Below are 27,864 nucleotides of genomic sequence, written 5' to 3' on the forward strand. Positions count from 1 at the left end.
ATGATGCAATGAATCCTTCTCAAGGATCATCCTAAGGCTTTCGTCATTAAGCCACAGTTTCCATTTTCTAGATTACTTCTTTGCTCTTTTATATTTAAAGGAGTTGTCATACGTTTCCTTAAGGGAGCGCATGAGTTTATCATATGCATCATGAGCATCCTGACATAGAAGCACCGAACTACAATCAATATTATTAATTTGTTGCTGGAAAGTGTTTTGTAATTAATTTCCTGGAAAACAAATGACTGAGAGTGGCGCACTGGTTTTGAAGCCCGATGAAGCCTACAGAACATGTATATCGGCAAATAATCGCTCATATCAGCTACAATCACTCCCGATTTGGTGGCATCTTCAGAACAGTTTGTAATGAATAGATAGAGTAGTGTTTCAGATGTATGACTTACACACATAGGTTCTGTAATAACATTCCTGCAGTAAAAAAAGTGGAGGAGTAGTTGCAGTTCTTGGAATTGCGACGTACTTTGTAAAAGATTAACATTGAAATCACCACCAACGGAAAGGTTCATGTCGTTTAGACACACGAAACTGAGAATCCTTTCAAAGAAAGAAATAAAGTTATCGAATATTTCCATCAGGTGGGCGATATACAACCACAAAAACATATTTTTAGTCCTGCAAGCTTAAAACTTCATAATCTGGCATTATAGTAGAAAACTCAGGGATCAAGGTGCAAGAAAACTCATTCGATACTAACTGCTGCACGCCGCCTCCACGACGGGAAGGCCTGTTTAAGAAAAAGGATTGATATCCAGGCAGGTGAAATACGTCCCTCTCTTGCTTGTACCAAGTCTCCATTACCATGATCACATTAAATTGAAAAGAAAATTTGCTTAAAAACATGGAAAGCAAACCGCACTTGTCCTTTGCAGCTTGCGCATTCAAGTGCATGAACTTCAAGTAGTTGCAGTCGTGCGGCACTACAATGTCACCGGGTGTATCCATTTGCCGTAAAATCTCGTTAAACCATACCCACTTAAACAGTAGTTTCGTTTAAAAAGTAGTAAAGTCAAATCCCCGACTCAGCGGCTATTTAACATAATGTGTCTTGTACCCGCATAAACCGTACCAGCGTATTGCGTACGTATCGGTTAACACGTAGTGTTTCCACTTTTCATCGTGCAAACACGCTGGTGCGACGTCTCCATCGGATGGCCCCGGCAGAACAAGCCTCAAAAATCGGAACAACGGCCTCCAAGCGCCCTGCACATTTGCGCGTGAAGCCACATCAACATCATCAAGACACACAGGGACACACACAGCGCTTTGTGTGTCCCTCTGTGTCTTCTTTTGTCCCGTCTTTTAATCACGCTACCATACACGCCTTCAAGAAAACAGTCAACACAACAAGGTAGCAGAGACAGCAAGGTACTTAGCAAGGCACTTTGAAAGGAACCAAAAAATTTCAAGCCTGAAGAAGTAAGCAGAAGGGTTCAGAGTGCGCACTGTTTGCTGCCTCTGCTGCCAAGTGACTGCCGTGGTCATCTGGGGGTCCTTTTAACGGGATGCAGGCGGTGACGACAGGGTCACGTGGTTGCACGTTGATTGATTATTGCACTGTCAGTGCTGCTGCACTCAAGACACAGGTGCCAAAGATCACTGTGATGAAAATCCCGAGGCTATGCCCAGCAATAGCTCCGAGAAGGCCTGAAGAAATAAGCAGAAGTTTTTGGAGTGCGCACTTTTTGCTGCCTCCGCTGCCAAATGACTGCCGTGGTCGTCTGGGGGTCCTTTTAACGAGATCCAGGCGGTGACGACAGTCACGTGGTTGCACGTCGATTCGTTATTGCACTGTCAGTGCTGCTGTGCCAAAGATGCCCGTGATGAAAATCCCGAGGTGATGCCCAGCGATAGCTCTGACAAGGCCTGAAGAAATAAGCAGAAGGGTTCAGAGTGCGCACTGTTTGCAGTCTGCGCTGTTACTCTTGTCCTGCACCAACTGGTTCCAACTAGCAGCTGGGAATTTTCTGATTTCATCACCCCACCTAGTCTTCTGCCACCCTCGACTGCACTTTCCTTCTCTTGGCATGCCCTCTGTAACCCTAATAGTCCACCAGTTATCTAACCTGCGCATTACATGACCGTCTTTGAGGGAGAGGTTTCACTCACTTCCGCACTTTGGTTTCATTGAACACACCGAGGTGAGAGGGTTCTCGTAGGCAGAGGTCTTGACCGGAGCAGGCGACTCTTGATCCCAGAGCTCACCCCGCAGTCAGTAGCCGCCGCGTCTGTCCATTGACTGTGATAACTTCTGGGGTCCATGAGAAAGCACCTCAAAACATTCTTTTCCAGGAGTTCTCTTGCTCCAAGCAAACCGTGAAGGCAACAGCGAATAAACTAACAATACTCAGCCCGCCAAACGTGGCTAGACATGCCGGCGCCGTTGGGCTGTTGAGGCGGCGCATTGTTGTCTTTACAAAGACAGTCATCGCAGTGGGCTGGGAAGAGTTCGGAGGTCGCTTCTCTGAAGATCGTCAGCCCCCACAGGCCGATCGTAACAATGCACGATGTCAAGAAAAAACAAAGTATAAACGGAAAAAAAAAGAAGCGCAAACAAAATTTAACACACAAAAAAAAGTTCCGCCGTCCTCGCACACGCACCTGATGCAAACCGATAAATACGATAAAAACGACAACGAAAAAAAACTGCAGAACTCCGCAACCACACAGTTTGCACAAGCAAAAGACTACATCAGAAATGGCGGACAGCAATACAAAGAAAAAACATGTATGTATAGGTGCATAGAGTTTCTCACTATAACACCCAGAGAGAAATCTGGTGCCCCCGTCTATTTAAGGGGCGCCGTGCCGTTATTGGAATGACGGTATACGTGTCTGCGAGGCTCGTGTTGGCTGGTGTTGTAAGAGGCTTCGTGAAGAACATAGATATGGCTACACAAATAACGCATTCTTAACGTAAAATCTTCATACAATGTTTCCATTAACCCATATTACATCTTACTCGCCCACAATGCATGACGAAGCAAAGAAAAGCCAGAACAGACGACAAACTGTCTCAAAACGAGCGCGAATCTTGCAGTCTGTCCTCCAACTTTAGTGGCTTGCTGATACTTTTTACGTATCATATAATTGTACATGCAATAACAAGTTCTCATAGTTAAACAAAACATGTTTTTGTGTAATCATAAAGCTAAAACAGCTTTTTATGTGCTGTTTTAGTAGAAACTGAACATTGTGACAGACGGGTAGTGCTTGCCAGGCGCGTCTTCAAGTTGTCCTGGCTCTCTGAGAACGATGCCAATCCGAAGTCACAATATACTGGCATTCCCCATGCATACAACAGTGCAGCAGTGCCAGATTTCCCTCTAGGTAATATAGTGAGAAACTCTATGTATAGATTAGGGTTGCTAGCATAGACCAATAACTACCGTGCCGATAACTATAGCAGTGCAGAGGTAGTGCCAAGCGCCAAAAGCGACTGTAAAGCCAGAAGTACATAATTGCCACAATGTTTTTTGAGACGTAGGTTTGTCTATTATGTAGCAATAAAATAAACATGGCAGCCTTAATGTACTTCCGGCCTTTCAGCACTCCCAGCAAATGCAAGCATGGCCTTTGAGATCGGTGCACGCTAATCGAGGACGCCATCGCTGGCAGTGCGATTTGAACAGCCCCTAGTGCCACCCGATCTTATATGCCTCACGTGCCTCTGAGCTCCGCAAACTGTCCGAATGAACCGAAGTACGACCAAATATGTCCGAATTAATGGGAGTTTCCTGCCATGTTTGACGGGACCAGACGGCGTGTCTGAATGAACCGAATTTCCTAATTAACGGGGGCTGAATTAACGAGGTTTTACATACTTCAAGAATAAGGGAACAGACGACGCAGGAACCGCGTTGCAACAAAGTTTCTTGCACTGGAGCAAAAGATATAGACAGGAGAACAAGACACACTCATCTTGCACAATGGCAAAAGATATAGGCAGAGGAGAACAAAACACTCGCACATAAAAATATTATTACATGAGTGATTGGGGGATTCTATGTCGACATGTTTGCACAGCACAAAATACGAGGACTGAAGAAAGAACGCAACACAGGCGTTGTGTTGTGTTCTTCCTTCAGTCCTCGTCTTTTGCGCTTTGCAAGCATGTCAATATTGAATCACCAACTCACTCAAGCTTCCAACATTTCAAGAGATTGTAAAGCTTTCTTACGCTATTTCATTGCCTAGTAATTAAATAGATGGTGTGCTGATGCAAGTTAAGCCATGCTTGACAATGGTGAAAGCGTTAATGTGTGTCTGCTGATGATGACGATGAATTCCTTGAATTTTCGCTCACATGACTAGCAAAACCAGGTTGCTGCTATACTTGCGTTTCACATTCTTGGCGTGCTCCCAGAGAGGATCATTGTTGCAATGCTGATATCGCCCTTTTCTTTAATCTTTTGTCCCATTTTTGCCTTGTTTGTCATAATATTCTGTTTGAGAGCTCATGGTAGTGATCTATGCTTGCGCAGGTGTCCGTGATGTTGCGCTGCTTCCAGGACCAACACCTGGCCGATGAAACAGATGCCCAGCGTGAAGAACGGGCACGCCTGCTTCGAGATATCAATGACTACAACCGCCGATATTCAGGGGAGCCTAGGCCAGTAAGTGGTGACACTGTTTTGTAGTCAGTCTGAGCCAGTGCATCGAAAGCATTGGAGTTCCTTGGCAGCAAACATTTTCACATTCACATTTGTTTATTTAGGTATTCAAAGTACCTTACAGGCCTCTATTTAAGGCATTAGGAAAGCGGCTGGTACAATAATAACACGGTTAGCTTCCTTGAATGGCAAGATATTGTTGCCAGGTGGCACTGTCATTTTGAAAGGAAGGATCTCATAGACAGTAGGTGCCCTTATACACGTGGTCATTTGTTTAGCACGCTAATCCCAACAGATAGAGCTATGAGATAGAACTAGCACTAGATAGAACCAGCACCAAATACAGTTGATCCTGGATATATCAAACTCGAATATATTGAATTATTGCCTATTACCGAACCATTGTAACCTCCCCTTGGAAATCCCATGTGAAAGTATAGTTTGGATGACATTTTTAGCGCCAGTGGATGAGGGCAGAAGAGACATTGACTACATAATATGCTAACATAATTTATTCTCAGCAAAAAGCACCTTTATAACCATGCACAGTAGCACCACAGCAGATCAATACCATTATATAAGGCGTCACTGCCGACTGCAGCGTCATTAGAAGGCGCATGCTTGGAGCTGCCTGAAAAAGAAAAAAAAGGAGAAAAAGAATGGAACAAATGGTGAGAGACTTAGTAATGTCCCCATTGATATCTTATTGAGTACTGTATACAACATAATTGGTGACGAGGATTTAATAACCCATGTGCCACCGGCTTGCTCTTCATCTGTGCTTTCGATTGCTGCATATCATTCGCTGTGATTAGTATTCCGGGGCTACAACTGCCACCCCTTTTCCTGTCGTCACCTGGACACCCGGTCATCTCACGGGAGCAATAGATTCAGGCACTCAAGAACTACATGGCTGTGTCAGGTGCCTCCGACCTACCTGCCAGGCATCGGAAGGTGATTCTGCTCAACTGCAGGGGGCTAGGAAGGACAATGTATCTTCCAGATTCTCATGTCAGAGGATGGTCCATGCCATTTGGTTTCAAGCGCCGCCGGAGAGACATTGATAACTCCTACCCCAGATGAGTTCAACCACGCTATTGCGACACTTGAAAGTCACTACAAGAGCTCCGTCAATGTCACCGCAGCGTGTCACCATTTTCATCGACGTGCACAAGCCCCAAGTGAGGCTGCTGTCGATTAAGTCACCATGCTACGAGGTCTCATAGGAGCATGCAATTTCGTTGACTTGGCGGATGGCATGATACATGGCCTGCTCATAGAAAAAGCTATTAGCGAATACTAGCGTGAATGTCTCCTACTGAAAGAGTCTCTTACGCTTTCTCGGGCCCTTGCCATTCCAAGACAACATGATCAAGTGACTAGAGAAGCGAGAGAACTTGCATGACATGAAGCACAAGTGCAACACGTCAAGACACAAACACTTCAAACATGAGAGAAAAGCACTGTGGCACGTGCATATGCTATAAGGTGCAAACTGAAAGTCATTGAGCTTTGAAAGAGCAGGAATGTTATTGTTGTGGTTCTTTGGAGCATCTTGCAAATAGCTCTCACTGCAAAGCTAAGACACTTAAGTGTCGCAAATGTGAAAAGATTGGCCATTTGGAAAAGGTGTGCAAGTCTCTACAAAAGTCTGAAAAAAAAAATTCAGTGTGTTGCGGAAAACGACAAAGATACGGCTCACACGGATGTTCACATGAGTGTTTGTCACATCTGGAGCCGTAAGAAGGGAATTTATGCAGTGTTGCAAATTGAAGTACTTTCCGTGTCATCTCTCATTGACACTGGATCATCGGTTTCAATCCTAGCCAAAGAACTTACTGACGTCACTTTGCTACTGTATTTTTTTCTGACATCAACATCCATCTAGCTCCTCGATTATTCTAAGTCAGCAATTCCTATATATATCGTATCGCGTCTGACACGTTTGCTATGCACGGTAAGCTAAGGGAGCGTAGTGCCACTTCTCTGTATATCCTCGCATGACCATCTGAGGGGCGTTGCCCCATTTTACTGTATAATATAACTGCTCAGTAAATCCCGGGCACTTGTGCTCTGGCAACCGAAAGCATGGGGCCATGCTAATACGCTATAAAAGGATGCTTTGTTGTTCCAATGTCATTTCATGGCCGATGCACTTCTGTTCTTCTCTACATTGTGCCTTGAGGAACAGTCATTCTTGATTTGGATGGTATCGTGGCTCTGGATATAAAGATTAAAGGGTCGCCACTCAGGTGTCTGCTAATGATACAAGAAACTTCTGTGCTACCTCCTGAATTGCGTTCCGAGTTCGAGCACTTCTTTAAGAATGGCTAGGAACTGTCAAAGGTTTCACTCACTAGGTCAGAGTTTGCATGTCTGTACAGCCAGTGGCCAGCAAGCTGAGACGCCTACCTCTCATCATTCGTGAGCAAGTCTCGGCAGACGTACAAAAATTAGAGGCTCAGGACATCCTTGAGCACGTAGATTCTTCAGAGTGGGTCTCGCCAATTGCTGTAGCCAGAAATAAGGATAGCTCGATTCACATGTGCATAGATCTATGAGAGCCAAACAAAGCTATAGTAGTGGACAGTTTTCCCCTGCCACAAACTGAGAAACTTTTGAACAGCTTGGCTAGTGCACAGCGATTCTCCAAGCTAGATTTAGCTTCTGCATACCATCAGTTACCAGTAAGTTCAGAAAGTCGTGATGTTACGACGTTTATAACTCACGATGGACTATCTCGCTTCAAGAGGGTTTGCTGTAGACAGGCATCGGCACCGTCAAGTGTTTCAGAAGATGATGCATATGATCCCTAAAAGATGCAAATGCATCTTATTGTACATTGATGACATAATCGTGTATGGACGCTCCCGAGACGATCACTTGGTCAATTTGCACAGTTTTGAAACAGCTCTCATATGCTGGCCTCGAGCTCAACCATAAGTCTGTTTTTGACGTCGCAGAGTTGCCTTTTCTAGGCCATGTTGTCAGCTCCAAAGGGTTATTCCCACTTAAGTCATCTATTGAGGTGATAACCAAGGCCCCATCACCTACAAATAGCAATGAACTCCGCTCGCTGCTGGGACTTGCAGGCTTCTGCTCCAAGTTCATCCCGCATTTTCCTGATGTAGAGCCAATGCGTGCTTTGCTTCGAGAAAGTTTGCCTTTCGCTTGGACTGCGGCAGCACAAAGTGGCTTGGAGCAGCTGAAAACTTTGATAACATCTTATGAAGTTCACCTTTTTGATCCTCAATTACTTGTGTACATAACAATTGATGCCTCAGAATATGGATTAGGTGCTCTACTGCAGCAGGATAATAGAACTGTAAACTGTCGCGTTCGCCTCATGTACTCTGCAACTGCAGGAACAGAAGTACTCAGTTGGTGAATGTTTGGCCCTTGCCTGTGTCTGGGCCTGGGAGCACTGGCATGTTTACCTGTGGGGCCGACCTTCCATCTTGCGGACAGACCATGCTGCTTTGGTTACACTCCTTTCAACGAAAGGCACAGGTCGCTGTCCGTTCAGGATTGTGCGCTGGTCATCACGGTTGCTGTGCTATAACTACATCATGGTAAACAGGCAGGGTAGCGAAAATGTCATGGCTGGTGCACTCTTCGAGCTGCCCATACAGAGTTTCATCCGCGATGCACACGAAGAAGAATGTATGTTTCTTGTCCCCAGTAGTTACCATGCAAGAGCTTCAAGAAGCAAGTGCCACCAATCAGGCTATCTCTCAAGTTAAGCAGCTTACCACTACTTCTTCGTCTGACATGAAATCCTTGTCAAAAGAGAGACACCTGCCGTGGTTGCTCAGTGGCTATGGTGTTAGGCTGCCGAGCAAGAGGTTGCAGGATCGAATCCCGGCCTCGGCGGCCGCATTTTCTATGGGGGCGAAATGCGAAAGCACCCGTGTACTTAGATTTAGGTGCACAATAAAGAACCCCCAGGTGGTCGAAATTTCTGGAGTCCTCCACTACGGCATGCCTCATAATCAGAAAGTGGTTTTGGCACGTAAAACCCCATAATTTAATTTTGTCAAAAGAGCTGCTACCATACTTTCACATGCGATCTGAACTCTGTTAGCGACATTCTGTGCCCGGGTGACAGGATTGTCGTGCCCACGACTTTGACACGCTGTCTTATGGACCTGGCTCATGAGTCACACCCAGGGATTAGTCGCACCAAAGCTCACCTTATAGTCATGTTGGTGGCCATGCATAGATAATAACATTGAAGAACTTGTGCGAACATGTGTAACCTGCCAGTCTTGTGACAAATCAGCACATGGATCTGCAGTTTCAATGCAACCCGTCACTCTTCCTGAGAAAATCTGGGAAAAGATCGCTATCGACATTGTGGGACCTTTCACGCAAGCTTACTACAATTACAGTCGAACCCACTTAGAACAATATTCAAGTGCCACAAAAATTTCATTGTTATAACCAATAGTTGTTATAACCGATAATTGTTATAACCGGGTTGCATGAAAGAAATCGGAAAGGGGGATGGCAGTGCTGGTGTGAGAAAACTGTAATGGTGGGGAGGCCAGTGCCCCTCCCCACCACCTTTCTCCATCCGGCTGCTGATTGTGTTCACTCGTTTAACTGCTTCTTGGGCACTCCGATCGCGTTCAGCAAGCCGCGGCTGTTGGCGTTGAAGAATGGCACTGCTATAACAATTGCAAATTTAAGAAGGGTCACAGGTAGCAAGCGATATGCACGCACCACCATGGCATTGCTAAGGTGGCTCCAAAAGAGGCTACCCACTTGCATGAGAAAACCTTATGTTGGTCAGCCTTGCATGCTTTACGCATGCAAGCTTGCCAACGTTCTTCTCCAAGGCATCCAGGTGTTCCATGTAATGCAGCAGAAGGTTCCTCGTGAAAACGAAGCTCCGGAGGGACTGAATCATCTGCCGGGTTTCCTGTGAGGACAAGGTTGAGGCAGCCTGCCCTACCACTGGCATTGTAGCCGTCGCTGTCTGATGCAAGCATGTTCGCGATGATCGCCTCATTAGTTAGAAGTACTTAGTTTTCAAATCTATAGCCATGCGCTTTCCTTTCACCGGCAACGTCGTGCATTGCCAATGATCAACGGGCGCCTCAGCCCCCTTCCGTTTCGGCGGCGAGTCAAACCAACTGTTGGTCAAACGAGGCTGAGAAACCGCATGGCCAGAAACAATTTCAGTGGAACCAACAAAGACGAACTCGAGTGATTGAGCTGTTTGCAGAACTGCGCTGAATCTGGAAGCAGTGCAGTTCGCGTGGTTCATTCATGTTCGGAGGGGTGGAAGGGCTTCGGGAGAGAGGCGCACTGAGATGGCTGGAAAATGAGTGCGCGGCGGCTGTTGAAGCAGTGGCCCATCATGCAGCTGCTTGAATTTTCTTGTTTTTTCTTTTCAAGGATTTCGCATTTCACTACCTTTCGACTCGGACACCCAGCAGCCAGACTTATCGTTATAGCCGACAATGCGGCATCAGGGCATTGTAGTAAGCAGGTTATTTCATCATTGAAAACATACAAAAGTTGACGGTGCAGCAGCTTCTCATTGTTATAACCGGTATTATTATAATAGGGTTCGACTGTATTGACTATTACAGCAAGTGGCCAGAGGTGGCTTTTGTACGGGATGTGACCACATCTACAGTGAGAAAATTCCTACTTAAACCTTTTGCAAGAGAAGGCTATCCACATGGTATCGTATCCGATCATGGACTACAATTTTCTCCAGCCAATTTTGAAGAATTTCTCACAGAGCATGGAATCACACATTACAACTTTACATGCAGAACTATTATGTCAAACAATTGCCTTTGCTTCAGAGTTGATGATGACCCGCAGTGCTCAGTGGCTGTGGTGTTGGGCTGCTGAGCATGAGGTTGCGGGATCGAATCCCGGCCACGGCGGCCGTATTTTGATGGGGGCGAAATGCGAAAACACCCGTGTACTTTGATTTAGGTGCATGTTAAAGAACCCCAGGTGGTCGAAATTTTCGGAGTCCTCCACTACGGCGTGCCTCATAACCAGAAAGTGATTTTGGTAAAACCCCACAATTTAGAGTCGTTGATAAGTTCGACTTCACCCTACCATCTTCTAGCCGCCTGGTTAGCTCAGATGGTAGAGCGGCTTCTCCGAAAAGGCGGTGGTTCCGGGTTCGAGTCCTGAACCAGGACGAATTTTTCTTCAACTGTGAAGCATTATTTTCGAGGAACCCGTGTGGGTTTCCTGTGCAGCAATTGCTACGATTGGGTGGATTTCTCATTTTTTCTTTATGAATTACTTGCCTCAAACTTGCGGGCTTCCGCAGAACTATTACGTCAAACTCTTTTGTGTATTATCCACAAGCTAATGGTTTGGTTGCAAGATTTAACAGAGTATTAAAGCCACATATTCAGTTGCCCTGTTAGAACGCCGTGATATAAGAACAGCGATGCTTGATTACTTGTAAACATATTGCTGTACGCCTCATGCGACTGCTGGTGTTGTGCCTGCTGTTCTTCATGGACACCAACCTCGAAGCAGACTCGACATTGTGGGATTGCCTGAGAAATGTTTCAGCACGGACCCTTCAAAGGCACTACAGCAGTTGTGAGAGCGCATCAAGAACAAGCACATGAAGTCAAAAAGTTACACCGAAGAAAAGTACGGTGTCAAGGAACCCAACTTTGCCATTGGTGATTACATGCGAGTTAAATTATCCACAGTTCATGGGAAGCTATCTCCACAGTTTTCTGCACCCAAGAAAACTATTTAAAAGCGCAGACCTGCTCCTTACCCCTTGGAAGATGGGCATGTATGGAATGCTTCCAAATTAGTGGCCCTTCACATTGAAGCTATCAGCAAAATGAAATTCGGTACCTCTGCTGTCACGAACTGGTCACCGGCATCCGACTGTTCAGCTATTGCAGCTGTAAATCATCCATCACAGCCTGGCACATCAAGGGTGGATAACTGTGAAAATGCACCTCTGAACACTGAACCACCTGCTGCAGAACACACGCAACAAGCTCCATTTAATTTTCCATGATGCGAAGTGCGCATGAGCAGCGCTGTAACAAGAAGACACCGAAAAAGCTACAGGACTACGTTAGGCAGTAATACAAAACCGTTCTTTTTTCTTGCTCTTTTTTCAAGAGGGGATCTATTATATAAGCAGGGTGTCTACCAACCGAGAAAACCGGGAATTCTCAGGGATTTTGAGCAGTGTGGAAATACTCAAGGAAAACTCAGGGAATTTATGCTTCTATCAGGGAAAATTAGCTGTCATATTATTCAAAGCAGAAGAAAGTCGTCCTAGTGCTGGCTCAAGTAAAAGGTAGGAATCGCAACGAGTTGTCTTTGACGCTGTGTCATCAGTTGGAGGAGTTGCCAGTGTACAGTCAACGACCGATTTCCCGGACGCCCGATTTTTGAGACATGCCCGATAATGCAGACAGCTTCGCGGCACCACCACATACCTCATAGAGCCAATGTATAAGGACGTCTGAAATTTCGGACGCATGAACCCTTCGCTGTTCGATTTTCTGGATGTTTTGCAGTGACCGCAGATCTGAAACGGCATTAATCAAAGCCAACACCGCTGTTTTGATTGTCTCGCCGCCTCGAACCGGCGCTTTCGCCCGCAGATCCGCTGGCAGCCGTAGCCACCATCGCGGCAACGCCAGGCCTAGCTGCTTCGACTTTCGCTATTAAGGTTATTGCCATTAGGTGCCGTGTTTTTCATTGAAAGAATTTGCCGCTATCAGCAATGGCACTGACTCCGCCTTTGTAATCCTCGCGATTGACTTCGAAGCTTGGGAAGCACAACGCGTTGCATAATGCCGGTTCCCGAAAGGCAGCTTCGCCTCACCACAGCAATCTTACGCGGTGAAGCGTACTTGAAGTGTTGCGGTGAAGCTTGACAAGCGTGCGAAGGAACAATTGTCGCGGGACTTAGTACATATCTAATTATACACGCGCACACCCGCCATCTCCTGTCACAGTGCGAGCGCTGATATGCGTAATAAGTGTAGTGCCAGGCCTTCAGAGCCTTTTCGGACGTGCCTGTGGCAATTATATCCCTTAAGAACAGTAAAAGGCATGCATTCAATTTTATGGACTTCCCGATTTTTCGGAAATTTTAGTGGCCCCTAGGGAGTCCGAAAAATCTGGCGTTGACTCTACAACTGATCAAGCAGGTGCTTCAAATGGTCCGTGGGGTGAACGTGTGGCAGAACGAGGACAAGAACAGAAAGGACCGTCACATTCAGGAGTGATCGGGAAATGAACTGTGCCGCCTCTTCTTTGGAGGAGTTTGAGCTCAAAAAGGAAAGTGTTGGCTGACGCCGAGGTGCAGGTGATGCTCATCCAAACCATAATAAACTCTTTAAAGCAGTGAAACACAACATTGAGGCATTGTGCGGGAGATGAGAGTATGTCAGGACAGTTCAGGTTGACTTTCCAGCTGCTGAGAGAATCTCACTTGTGACAAAGTTCGGGCCTAATACCAATTAGCTTGCTATCAGTTGATAGAAATAGCTATTTTCTAAAATGTTTGCTTTTGTATGCAGCTTTTTTTATTCGTATTTAAAAATATTAGACTAGATTTGCAATGGGCTTTACCATTTTTTTTTTCGAATACATTTTCTTAGCTGTGCATTTTACTACCCCTCCCTTCAGTTTTCTATTTTGAATAACATAATCATTACTCCTTACTTAGGGAGTGACAGCATCATGCAACATGGTGTCAGCCCTTCTTGACATAAAACAAGGTTCTGTGTCACTCGTGGAATTTCGCAAGCGCACTCAGGAAAACCTGGAAAACTCAGTGAATTTGAAAACGTCAACTCGGTAGACACCCTGATGAGGCATTGCTGCCGACTGCAGCACCATTAGAAGGCGCATGCTTGGAGCCACCTAAAAAAAAAAAAGAAAGAAAAAGAGGATGGAATAAATGGTGAGGAACTGACTGTCTCCATTGATATACCGTTTTTTTGCACAACTTTTCTGATGGCATAAATGTCTCACTGCCAGAATTTTCATGCTCCAAATACACCATTATTGTGGTATTGACCAAAGGTGGAAGTCAGGCTCCAGCCGTCCCAAAGTAAAAAGCCGTTTATTCAACATATACAACCATATATATAATGAAGAACAGAAGCGCCCCCTGGGGAATAACGAACTCATATGAATAACGAAACTAAATACAACATATTCCCTCCCTTATTTTTAGTGATTAGTTGTTAGTAAGTATTAGTAAGGAAAACCCCAAGGCATGTACATTGTATTTACTTACACATATTTACAGGCTATGTACACAACGTCAGACCGCCAACTAGTTGGTCTGATAATCTTGGAGCCAGGCCGGTCGCCGGCGCTCTCGTGTCGGCCGCTTTGGATATCGCACTGGCGACGATGGCGACGGGCTCGTAGACTGCTGCTGCAGTATGCCAGGAGACCGCGCCTGCGTCCTGGGAGAAGGCGGCTGTAGCATGGTAGGCTGCAGCACATCAGGGGACCGCGGCTGCGGCGTGGCGGACTGCAGCGCATCAGGAAGCTGCAGCGTGGTGGGCTGCAGCGCATCAGGAGATCGCAGCTGCGGCGTGGCAGGCTGGCCTGGTTCCCAGGTGTCCCTCTCCGGAGCCCTGGAAAGCTTCGAGGCATTCCACGTACGGCCGTCTCCAAGTCGGAAAGAGGCTGGTCCCCTCCTCTTGATCACCTCTGTTGAAGAAAAGGTGCAGTCTCCCTTGAAACGAACGGACGGTTTTCTGACACGGACAAAGTCGCCTACAGCTATCTTCGTCTTCTTGGCGGCTCTCCTTTTGTCCGTGTAGTGCTTGCTGCTCTGCTGTTGACGCCGAACCCTTTGACGAAGTCGCGCCAACTCCTTGGCTGGATTTTCCGCAAATGCTGGTGCTGAGAAACCCACGACATCCAGCCTGGTTCGGGGCATTCTACCATGCAGCAGAACTGCTGGGGCGACCCCGGTGGTGGCGTGCGGAGTACAGCGGTAATTGGCAAGGTATTCTGTGACAGCTTGCCGGAGTGGTCGTCTTTCGAGGAGTGAGACTTGAATGAAATTTTTCAATGTGCGATTGAAACGTTCTATTTGCCCATTGGCTTGGGGGTAGTATACTGAAGAATGTGAAAGACTGATGCCTCTGTTTTGCAGGAAAGTGATGAACTCACGCGAAGTGAACTGAGGTCCATTGTCACAAACTATCTCTTCTGGGTAGCCTTCACGGGCAAAAACACTTGTTAAAAAGTCTTTCACAGTGCTCGTGGACACTTCGCTGCAAAAATATACCTCTGGCCATTTAGAATGGTAGTCAACAAGCGTTGCAGCAAATCTGCTGTTGTGAGCTGCATGCTCCAAAGGACCAACAATATCTGGGCCAAGCTTCTGCTACGGTCGCTCAGGCCATTCAACAGGTTGCAGCGGTGCTGGTGATGTTTTGCTGCACTTATCTGCCTCCAGGCAGATATGGCAGTTTTTTACTGCCGTTTTCACTTGATTATCCATTCGTGGCCACCAGAACCGCTGACGCAGTCGCGCACGTGATACCCGGATGTGTCTCGTGCGCGGTGCCGACGATCTGAGCCGTGAGGGAGGATGGAACAACGAGGCGCTCACCACGCAGTAGTAGGTTATCGACAACAAAAAGTTCTTCCCGCATGTTGTAGAATGGTTTCACCCGTTCTGGTATGGACTTCTTTGGCGGCCAGGAACTTAGCACGAATGACTTGACGGTTTCGAGGCAACTGTCGTCGAGGGCGGCCTGCCTGAACTTCTCCTTTGTCATGCAGACTGGCTCAATAAACGAGACAATTTCTTCCTCCTTAGCAATCTCTGCCTTTGAGGTAGGTGCTTGTAGCCGAGAAAGTGCATCTGCTACAGTGTTTGTGGACCCCTTGCGGTATTCAACAGTGAAATTGTAGCAAAGCAGTTGTGCACTCCAGCGTGCGATTCAGAGTGGGTGTCTTCCATGTCCTTGTGACGACAGCAAGGACACCAGTGCCTGGTGGTCTGTTCGAATTGTGAAATGGCGACCCCAAACGTACGTGTGCCATCGCTCACATGCCCAAATGCACGCAAGAGCTTCTCGTTCACCGACTGAATATTTTCTCTCCGCAGGCGACAGTGTACGAGATGCGAAAGCGACTGTGTGGAGCTCGTGGCCACTTTGTTGCTGCAGGACTGCTCCCAGCCCACAGTCGGACGCGTCGGTCGACACAATGACTGGCAATGACGGATCGAACATCTGGAGGACTGTACTCGACGAAAGCATTTCCTTGACCCTCCGGAAACTGCTGTCTGCTTCAGCAGACCAGATGAATGGCTCATTTTTGCGAAGTAAGACTCTCATAGGCTCAACCACTTGTGCCAAGTGTGGAACAAACTTGGAGTAGTATTCTACGAAATCCAGGAACGAACGAAGAGTGGCAACATTAGTTGGCACTGGTGTGTTAACTATAGAGTCTACTTTCTCTGGAAGTGGCGAGATGCCACGTGCAGTGACCTTGTGCCCTAGAAAGGCAAGTTCTGGAACATCGAAGAGGCATTTGTTGTTGAGTTTCAGACCTGCGTTTTTTATCTTCTGCAGCACGGTCTTCAAGTTTGAAAGGTGCTCTTCTGTGATTTTGCCAAAAATGATATCATCAATGTAGAAAAACACGCCAGGGCAGCGGTCAAGGATTGTTGCTATCATCTTCTGAAATGCCGCTGGGGCAGAAACCAACCCAAAGCAAGCTCTTTTAAAATGGAAAAGGCCAGCATGAGTGATGAAAGCTGTCAGATCCCTGCTGTCAGGGTGCAAGAGAACCTGATGGTAAGCGGAAGCCAAGTCAAGTTTGGAGAAGTGTGTAGCGCCTACCAAAGCGTGAAGCAGCTCCTCTGTGTGGGGCAATGGGAAACTGTCTGGAACAATAGCTTTGTTCGGTTCTTGAAGGTCTACACATATCCTGATGCTACCATCTTTCTTGTTGACAACAACAATGGGGGATGCCCATTCAGAAGCATCGATGCGCTCGATGATGTCAAGGTTCAGCAACCTCTGAAGCTCATTTGATACTGGTGACCAGAGAGAATACGGCAGATGGCGAAGCTTCGAAGTTACAGGCTGCACGCCTTGCCGCGTCTTGATGCGATGCGTGAACCCCTTAGCAAGACCCAACTCTGTACTGAAAAGTGAACTGAACTCATGTGCTAAGGCTGGTGGAAGAGCTGTGTTACGGGGCTGCGTGCTTGACGGTGTGGAAATGGAACATGGTAGCAGGTCAACGACAGTCGCCAGCGCAGCAACGGACGTGTATAAGCACTTGAGAGCAGAACCCTCAATGCAAAGATCCAAGGCTTTAATGCCATCAAGACCGATCAGACAAGTTCCTCAGTGAACAACACAAAAACGTAGCGACGCTGTACGGCCTTTAAACCGAACGTCTGCCTGGAAACAACCTAGCACAGGAATCGGCCGTTGAGAGTAGTCAAACAGACTAACATGCGAAGCAGGCAGGAGCAAAACGCTCTGAAAATATAGACTGAATCCTTGCTTCGACAGGATTGAAACAGACGATCCTGAATCTACAAGGAATGTCAATGTGACATTCGCGACTTGTACTTCAATATGAATTTCGCTACGAGCGAAACGTTGCGCTGTCAAAAATTGCTCAGCACTGCTAGATGACGAAACATCTTCATTAAATTCAACTTCACGGACTCGGCCTTGCATTTGGGTTAGCTTGAGGTTGCATACCCTTTGAAAGTGGCCCTTGCGACCACAAAACGAACAATTCTTGCCATGCGCTGGGCACTGCGGTGCTGACGCGATGTGGTATTGCGAGCCGCATCGGAAACAATGTGGCGAACCGGAGCGGCTACTCTGTTCTCGGTTCCACTCAGGGGGGCGGTTCCGCTGCGGTGCATGTGAGCCGCCCGTGCTCATCGTTAAATTCTGCTCAAAGGTGGCTGCCGGTTCTGAATTTCTTTTTTTTCGAAGAATGCGAGGATGGTTTACGACGCTGCCGCAATGAAATTGCTTCGACCGAAGCAGAAAGCTCCTTTAGCTCTTCAGCCGCCTGCTGAAACTGAAGTCCAATTCGAAATGAATTGTCGAATGAAAGGATGGGAACCCTCGAGCAGTAACCTCTCCCATACGCGATTGGAAGCTACGCCTGCAACAAATTGATCCCGCAGAGCATCATCTTGCGAGGCAAACGAACAATGTGACACTAGCTCCCGTGGAGCGGCAACAAAGTCATGAACGGACTCGCCTGTGTTTTGGCTGCGGCGGTGAAAGCAATGATGCTCGATGATAATGTTGCGTGACGTTGAAAACTGGAGCCGTAATGCGGCGATCGCCGTGCAGAGTCGTATTCATCACTAGGGGCCACGACAGACTTGTCATCGGCAAGTGCTGCGGCACTTGGCGCTGTCCGTGCTGCGGCGCTTGTCCCTGCATGTAGCGTCTGATAAATACACTGGCCCTCTGCCCCCAAAGAATGCAAAAGAATAGCTTTGCATTGCTCTGGCTTGAATGCGGCGGCTCTGGATGCCAGCAAGTACACGTTGAACATCTGCTCCCGCTGCTCCCATGGCAATGACGAACGACCGGGCGTCGGAAGGAAAAACGATGGCGGAGCAAGCCCGGTGAAGCTCATGGTGGGCGGATATGGACGGCACAGTGGGGCTGGGGGTACGTTCATGAAATCCTCGTGGCCAAAGTGGTATTGACCGAAGGTGGAAGTAAGGCTCCAGCCGTCCCGAAGTAAAAAAGCCGTTTATTCAACATATACGACCATATATATATATAATGAAGGACAGAAGCGCCCCCTGGGGAATAAAGAACTCAAATGAATAATGAAACTAAATACAACAATTATGTTTCCTATAATAATTAATTGTTGTGGTGTAGAAAATGTAATTAACAAATTAAAACTTTCCTCTTCACCCGGCTGCGATGAAAGTACCACAGAGTATTTGAAAGCCACAATTGTGTATTCATCAATTATATTAACCAAGCTATTTCAGCAATTATTGGACACAGGATCTCTCCCATTTGAATGGAAGATCAAGAAGGTGAATCCACTTATCAAGTCTGGTAACCAGCAATCACCATTAAATTACCAGTCCATTTCCCTCACAAGCATTCCTTGCAAAATATTTGATCATATTTTGTTTTCAAACCTTGCTAGCTTTCTCGAATCAAATTCATTTTTTTTCACTATCACAACATGGTTTTCGCAATTCATATTGCTACGGAACAGCCGCCACAGTGTGGCTGCACTGAGGAGAAGGAAGACGACGTGGCCACCGCTTGATATAGCGTCGCCATCATTGCCACCGCTTGTCTACGTGTAAATATATTGTAGACTCGTACGTCAGCTACACGTAACATTAATTTGGTGGAGGTGGACGTTCCCCGTACCCGTCATGGAGCTTCGCAGCGGTCGCAACGGCGACAGTGCAACTTCGGCTCCTGCTGGCGGCACTTCCTCTACGCAACCGTCTCCGCCTGCAGCCCCGACCTACGTCGCCATTTCCCCACCTCGGGATCCTGGTGTTTTCAACGGAGTCGGCAGTCCTGATGTTGACGACTGGCTCCGCTTATACGAACGTGTCAGCGCCAGTCACAGGTGGGATTCGACTATTATGCTCGCGAACGTTGTTTTCTACCTCGACGGAGCTCCACTTGCATGGTTCCATACTCACGAAGAGGAGATCTCGAGCTGGGATCTCTTCAAAGAGAAGCTCCGCGACCTTTTTGGCAATCCCTTCGGTCGTCAAGTCAATGCCAAGAAAGCCCTAGCCACACGTGTACAGACGTCGACCGAGTCCTACGTGTCCTACATTCTCGACGTCTTGGCCCTTTGTGCCAAGGCTGACCCGACCATGTCTGAGGACGATAAGGTAAATCACGTCCTCAAAGGGATTGCTGACGACGCCTTCAATTTACTGGTGTTTACCAACGTCACCAGCATCGATACGATCCTCAAGGAGTGCCGCCGTCTTGAGCATGCTAAAAGCCGCCGGTTATCCCAGCACATCACGCGCCTTCCCAACACAGCTGCTACGTCATCCTGTGACGACCTCTTCCACCAGCCGTCGCGCTGTGACAACTTGACCCGCATTATTCGTCGTGAGGTCGAAGCGGCACAACCGGCGGCCCCTTCATTTCCGTCACCTGATCATTCTCCGGTGACAATCTCCTTGATCCAGGCCATCGTCCGTCAAGAGTTGTCCAACGTCGGCCTGCACTGCATTCGTTCCGTATGCTCGGAACCTCTCTCTCCACGCACGGCACCACCGCGCCCTTCTTACTCTTATGGACAGCGCAACCCCTCCGAATGGCGAACCGTGGACGACAAGCCGATCTGTTTTAACTGCCGACGCATTGGACATGTCGCTCGCCACTGCCGCAGCCGCTGGACTTCCCCCACACGCTATTCTCCTAATTACTACCCTCGCCACTCTAGTGCGTCCTTTTCCTTCGCCCCTTCTATGCCCACCCCATCATCTGACCCTGCGACGCCTTTGACACGACCCCGCTACTCCCACTCGCCTTCTCCCTCCCGTCGTCAATCTCGCTCGCCCCCGTCTCGCCGTGCTCCTTCTCCGACCTACTCGCCGCTCCCCCGACCGGAAAACTAGACAGCGCAGCTTCTGGAGGTGAAGCTGCAAAGACGACATTGGCTCAAAATCCTCGCTTCACCTTACCGATGAACAAGAATCTTTTGGACGTTCTCGTCGACAATGTTCCTGTGTGTGCGTTGATTGACACCGGGGCGCATGTGTCCATTATGAGTGCTGCTCTTCGCCGTCGGCTCAAGAAAGTTCTGACGCCTGCCCCGAACCGATTTGTACAAGTTGCCGACGGAGGGACTGTCGCTATTGTTGGCATGTGCTCTGCCCGACTCACCATTGCTGAGAGACACACCGTCGTTCTCTTCACCGTCATCGAGCATTGCCCTCACGACCTCATTCTCGGTCTGGATTTTCTTGCCCATCATTCTGCCCTCATTGACTGTTCGGCCGGCTCACTTCGCCTTGACTTGCCTCTTCTTGCCGACCCTGTGGACCCGCCTCCCCGCCATCTGAGCTGCATCGATTTTATTCGCCTACCACCTCACTCTATGACACACGTAGACTTGTTGTCCTCACCAGCTGTACCTGACGGCAATTACGTGGCCGCACCAATTCCGGCCGTTATGCTTACACGTAGTGTTATCGTGCCGCACACTGTGCTGAAAATTACTGGTAACTGCACCTGCCTTCCACTCGTCAATTTCGCGCTAACCGCGCAAGTTCTGCCTCAGGGGATCTCCTTGGCTATAATTCGCGCTTTGCAGGATGATGAGGTCGAGCCATTCACAGTGGAAGATCGTTACAGCTCAGCCCATACTGTGACGTCATCGCACAGTACTGACGTCGACATGAAGAAGATGGTCTCCTCTGACCTTACACCTGCTCAAGCTGCAGCCCTTTGCCGCATTCTTGAAGGCTATCGCGACATTTTTGACTTTGACAATCGACCCTTAGGTAAACGTCCGTCGTGACCCATCGCATAAACACTGGCGATGCGAACCCTATTCACCGTCGTCCATATCGTGTTTCTGCGTCAGAACGAGCTGTTATCCAACAGGAAGTCAAAAAGATGCTTGCAAAGGACATTATCGAGCCTTCCTGTAGTCCCTGGGCTTCTCCCGTCGTACTTGTCAAAAAGAAGGATGGAACGTGGCGTTTTTGTGTAGATTATCGCCACCTGAACAAAATCACAAAAAAGGACGTGTACCCTTTGCCACGTATTGATGACGCTCTAGACTGCCTGTACGGTGCCACTTATTTTTCTTCTATCGACTTACGGTCCGGATACTGGCAGATATCCGTCGACGACATGGACAGAGAGAAGACTGCATTTTTTACCCCGGACGGCCTTTATCAGTTCAAGGTGATGCCTTTCGGTCTCTGTAACGCGCCCGCCACCTTCGAACGAATGATGGACTCTTTGCTTCAGGGGTTCAAGTGGTCCACCTGTTTGTGCTATCTGGACGACGTCATCGTTTACTCACCCACATTTGACACGCATCTAGACCGCCTTTCAGCGATTCTTGACGTGTTCCGCCGCGCCGGTCTCCAGTTGAACTCGTCAAAATGTCACTTCGCTCGCCGCAAAATCACCGTCCTTGGACACCTCGTGGACGCCAGAGGCGTGCGACCTGACCCGGACAAGATTCGCGCCGTTACGAACTTTCCTGTTCCGAAGTCTACCAAGGACGTTCGTAGTTTCGTAGGGCTGTGCTCATATTTCCGACGCTTTGTGAAGGATTTTGCGACCATCGCCCGTCCCCTTACCGACCTCTTGAAGAAAGACGCCCTATTTTCTTGGGGACCTGACCATGCCGCATCTTTTTCGCAGCTCACTACTCTCCTTACCACGCCTCCAATTCTGGCCCATTTTGACCCGTCTGCTTCAACGAAAGTTCGAACTGATGCCAGTGGTCACGGCATAGGAGCAGTATTAGCACAACACCAGCGTGGACATGATCGCGTTATAGCCTATGCCAGCCGACTTCTATCATCCGCCGAGCGCAATTATTCAATCACAGAGCGCGAGTGCCTCGCTCTTGTGTGGGCTGTTGCCAAGTTTCGCCCATACTTGTACGGACGCCCCTTCTGTGTCATCACTGATCACCACGCGCTCTGCTGGCTATCCTCGCTCAAGGACCCCACGGGACGACTCGCTCCCTGGGCATTACGCCTGCAAGAATATACCTTCTCCGTGGTATACAAGACGGGACGCTTGCACCAGGATGCCGATTGTTTGTCCCGCTACCCCGTCGACGACCCGGCTGATGCGGACACCATCACTTGCGTTTTCTCTGTGTCCAAGTTGCTCGAAATCGGCAATGAGCAACGCCGCGATCCTTCCTTACGAGCCCTCATCGACCATCTGGAGTCAACGCCTGGCGACGCCTCTCTCCGGATGTTTCTACTTAAGGAAGGGACACTATACCGCTGCAATCTCGATCCACACGGCCGTGACCTTCTGCTCGTAATTCCATCCCACTTGCGGTCGACTGTCCTCCAACAACTTCACGTCGCTCCCGTGGCTGGACACTTGGGCGTCTCGCGCACATACGACCGTGTACGCCGTCGCTTCTTTTGGCCGGGTCTCGCTCGCTCCGTGCGGCGCTACGTTGCCGCTTGTGAGCCCTGTCAGCGCCGGAAGAAGCCCTCCACACCTCCAGCTGGATGTCTTCAGCCGATCAACATCCCACCGGAACCCTTTTTCCGTGTTGGTCTAGACCTTCTTGGACCGTTCCCTCTCTCGGGCTCCGGAAATAAATGGGTCGCCGTCGCTACTGATTATGCTACGCGGTACGCAATCACCAGAGCCCTCCCGACAAGTTGTGCTACTGACGTTGCTGACTTTCTGCTCTATGACATCATTTTAGTGCACGGTGCCCCGCGCCGATTACTCACTGACCGTGGCCGCAGCTTTCTGTCGGCAGTCGTTGAGGACATCCTCCGCTCCTGCTCGACTAAGCACAAGTTCAGCACGTCCTACCACCCACAGACCAACGGCCTCACGGAGCGCCTCAACCGGACCATCACCGACATGCTATCCAAGTACGTCGCGACCGACCACCACGACTGGGATCGTCACTTACCGTATGTGACGTTCGCGTATAATTCATCGCGTCACGACACCGCCGGCTATTCACCATTCTATCTCCTATATGGCCGAGAACCCGCGTTGCCCTTGGACACATTGTTGCCCTCGGCCACACGTTCAACCACTGAATACGCCCGCGACGCGATCGCACACGCCGACCATGCGCGCCAGCTCGCCCGCACCCGTCTCGAGGCCTCGCAGGAGCATCAGAGACGCCTCTATGATTGCCACCATCGCGATGTACAATTTCCTCCGGGTTCTCTGGTGCTTCTCTGGTCCCCCATTCAACGTGTGGGCCTTTCCGAAAAGCTGCTGTCCCGCTACACTGGCCCATACCGTGTGGTGCGACAAGTGACCGATGTCACGTATGAAGTCATCCCCGCCAGCCTCTCAGCGTCATCGTCGGCTGCAAGTGACATCGTTCACGTGGCGAGACTAAAGCCATATCACACACCTTTCGCCGCGGATGTGTAGATTAAGCACCGGGACGGCGCTTCTACTGCCGGGGGTGATGCTACGGAACAGCCGCCACAGTGTGGCTGCACTGAGGAGAAGGAAGACGACGTGGCCACCGCTTGATATAGCGTCGCCATCATTGCCACCGCTTGTCTACGTGTAAATATATTGTAGACTCGTACGTCAGCTACACGTAACAATATTCTTGTGGAACACTATTAATATCTTTTACTCACCTTCATGCCATCGTTGATCATTCTTCTCTAATTGGCTGCATTTTTCTAGACTTTTCTAAAGCATTTGACAAGTTATGCCATAAACTGCTCTCTCTACAAACTGTGCCCGCTTAACATAGACTCTAAGTACTCTTTTGGCTAGAAATCTTTCTTACTAATCATGCCAAGTTTGTGTCTGCAAATAATGTTAATTCTAAGCATACTGCTGTTTGATCTGGGGTCCCTTCAAGGAACGGTATTAGCCCCTTTGCTCTTTCTTATTTATGTTAATGACATACCTTCCTGTGTTTCCTCATACATTAACCTATTAGCCGATGAATGTGTTGTTTATTGAGAAACAACCTGCACTGATGATACTAAGACCCTTCAATCTGACCTTGACGCTATTAACAAATGGTGCAACATATGCTTGATGGAACTTAACATAAGCAAATGCAAACATGTGCGCATATCTAGAATATTTGGTTTTGTTCATTTACCATATGGCTAATAATTCTTTGGAGACTGTGTTCTCATTTAAGTACTTTGGAATTCGCAATACATCAAACCTCTCTTGGTCAGACCACATTTCGTATATAATTAACAATGCTAATCGAATTTTAGGATACCTTCATCGTAACTTGACAAAAAGCACCTTCATCTTTAAAATTAGTCGTACAAAACACTCATTCGCTCAAATCTAGAATATGCCACCTCCGTCTGGGATCCAAGCCATGAAAACCTATTCAGTTCACTAGAAGTCATTCAAAACCTAAGGGTACATTAAATTTATAAATTAATTAATCTTGTATTAAGTACTGTGTACAATACAACAAATATGTCAAGCTGAGCTTTCCAAAAAGGCTGGTTCTTTATCTAGCAGGTTGATAGACAGGCTGCTTACACAACTTTGACCACTCCAATTGATAGCCTGTGCCTTTGGGCACATTTTCTATCTCTGTGCCTGCCAGAACCGCACAATCGCCAAACAGATGAGCACATCTGCTTTCATGACAGTGGACGGATGACCATCATGGTAATTCTTCACGTTTAAACTATGCTCGCTTAACAGTTATTGAGATGCCGTCCTGTCTGTGCTATGTACTTCTTACCGCAGGACAGAGGCAACTCGTACGCCACTGCCTCTTCACAATCCTTAAAAGGATTTCAATGTTTCTTAGAACACCCAACGGCAGATTTTTGGCATGGGTCTGTCAACTCACACGCTCTGTTATGTTTCTCTGGAGCTGAAAAAACAACTCTTGTGTTCATGTGACTAACAATAAATTTTTTTAAGGACAGTGTGCATCCTGTGTAGGTAGTGTACAACTGCTACCTTTCATTCGTATTGCGTCTGTTCATTTGCTGTTTCCCGAGTGCTATTTTCTACAAGACAGTATTCAAGAAAATTAGATTAAGAAAAAAATTAAGTTAGCTCTTTTCTGAAAACTATTAGGTCACGTATGTTAATAATAGTATCTTGGAGCCTATTCCAAATTTTGATTGCATGAGGCAAAGCAGAATTGTTGAACACAAGCATTTGGCTGCGTATTAGGGGTGTGCGAGTACTCAAATGCTATTACCAAATCTAATCAAATAGTGAACATTCGAATAATTTGACGCGCATATTGAATATCTACTATTCGATATGTTCAGTGTAGAGACGCGCAGTGTCTTGTGCACCACGAAGCCCCTCGTGCTCGACACAGCCCAAGCGAGCATGTCACTTCCGCACCAAAGGAATGCCGAGTGTGCTATGGATGGGCCGCCCTGGCTGACGCAGTAATGAACTTCGTCACTGTGCGCGCTCGTCGACGTCGGTCAGCCTTATGCGGTGATCGTACACACACAGCGCCCGCACATTGGCTGAGGCCGCCTCTGTCGGTGCAAAGTTCCAGCGTGTTGTTAAGACCGATCGAAATGATAACAAGACTTGCACAGAGGAAATGGCAACAAAAGCAGTGCGTAATTTGGAAAGCGCGAAAGCATGTGCGAAGATCAGGCAGATCAGCCACCGATGGGCATGATAATCAAGTTAGATAACATGGCGACGAAATTCATGTCACTTCAACAGCCGCCTGTCACTGGTGAGCTACCTTTACGAACATATTATAGCCGAACCTGTAGATAACGAACTTGATAGTTCTGTGGAAAAGTGGTCGTTGTATCAGTAGTTCGTTACATAGGAACTCGACTTTGAAAACGCTCAAAAAATAATGTTACAATTCGGTAGCACTTCAGTCTGAAAACCAGATTTTCAATGCCATTTTTGTTCCCAGTGCATTCCCATGCATAGTTGCAAATTTCCATTAGAAATGTCCATCTAAAAAAAATTGGCAGACGATTATGCTTCTTGGTAATTGCAATCTTTAAATGCAGCTGCTGCCTTACTTCAACAACAGGCAACCACCTACAGAACACGCCGTGCCGAACAGAGGCGGTTTTGCGTTTCGGATTGGGCAGCACAAACCGCGATCCGCCGCTCTCGAGCCAGCTCTCCAGCGACGCGCCATCACGCCATCTTATAGTAGGTCACCGCTGCGGGGAGGGGGGGGGAGATTAGCAATTATTATTTAATGTTTTTCTGAGGTGGGATGAGGAAAAAGGTGGGGAACAGGGGTATTGAGTAGAGGTCGCGTGCTCATTCACTCACAGACAGGACTCAATGTGGCTACACAAGGTTGGGGTGGAAACTAATAAGAAATAAGGAGACGAAACGCTATAACTGTCTTTCGAGTCACCGCAACGGCACTGCGCCAGGTAAGGGGACGTATAGGGCAAGAGTGGAGGTGGGAGAAGGACAGCCAGGCGCAAGCACTGCCAGAGGCGACAAATGCCACTGAAGAATGTGCCCCGCAAATGGGGAAGCGAGCGATACAACTGAGAGCCGTACAGCCACACGACGTGGAGACAGCGGAGCAAAGAGCCATGGATCACACGTCAGGCAACAAGGAGTGCCCGCCGCCATCACTGTGGCAGTGCCGTGACAGCGGGCAAAGGGATGGCGAGGGTGGAGTGGACGGTAGCAGCGAGAGTCAACGCAACGGTGCTGCGCAGAGGAAGGGGGCGAGAGGATAGGCGAGAACACGTGATCTGGCTTTAGAGGACAAGACTCGTGCCGCACGTGAAAGATGGCAGCAGGAGCGTGCGCAGCTAGAGCAGCATGCGGATGATGACCTTGGTTACGCCGAAGCCGACGGCGATGCAAAAACGGGCACTAAAGAGCTCCGCTCTAAAATGAAATTTGTCGCATATAGCTCTTTCAAGACGACACCCGGTTTCAATCACCTGTCATTAAGAAATTGCCAGCGCAGCCGCGATTTTTATTCGAGAGCTTGTTATATATTTTACTACCAGAACGACATGACCGTGTTCTGTGCGAGAGATAGAAGCATTCTAGTTGGCCAGAACGTAAATTTCTGAAACAACTGCAACATGCTGTCATTCTGCAAAGGTCTCACACAGCGTGGTCTCCGCATTATGACTGCGCGTCAGCCATACAAGAGCCGTAAAAAAGAAAGCAATCTATCTCACTTTGGGGACAAATAAATGTGTGGTGTTCTAAAGTTAGAATGTCACCACGAATTGTTATCAGCAATCGGCAATGCATAAACTAAATGCTTAGGGCCGATTTACTCTCGAGCTGGCCATCGCAGCATGCCGCACCACAAGCAGGCGGTCCACCAGTAATGGCCGCCATGACGTCACCAGAGGCGGTCGTGAACTTGTGCCTCCGCGTGCCGACCGCACAGACATGGCGCTGGTTCAAAGTGGAGGGTGAGGCCTAGGCCCCTAGGCTGGAGCGGCAGTTTGCTTTTTGTGTGGTTTATTGTGATCATTGAAAGAGGTATTCAGCACCTGCGAAGCTATTTGTCGAACACAGCAAGCCGCTGTACTCTTCCTGACCTTGTC

General features: G+C 48.1%; 1 protein-coding gene across 3 annotated transcripts in view; it reads left to right on the forward strand.

Annotated features, from left to right (window-relative positions):
* LOC142560966 (E3 ubiquitin-protein ligase RNF170-like) overlaps positions 1–27,864 on the forward strand; it is a 164,071-nt gene that overhangs the window by 123,441 nt on the left and 12,766 nt on the right. For all 3 annotated transcript variants that reach the window (XM_075673408.1, XM_075673409.1, XM_075673407.1), the window contains one exon: positions 4,503–4,634. In XM_075673408.1, coding sequence (XP_075529523.1) covers positions 4,503–4,634 — 132 coding nt within the window. The remainder of the gene's footprint in view (positions 1–4,502; positions 4,635–27,864) is intronic.

The sequence above is a fragment of the Dermacentor variabilis genome, chromosome 10 (assembly GCF_050947875.1).
Source record: "Dermacentor variabilis isolate Ectoservices chromosome 10, ASM5094787v1, whole genome shotgun sequence".
NCBI lineage: Eukaryota > Metazoa > Arthropoda > Arachnida > Ixodida > Ixodidae > Dermacentor > Dermacentor variabilis.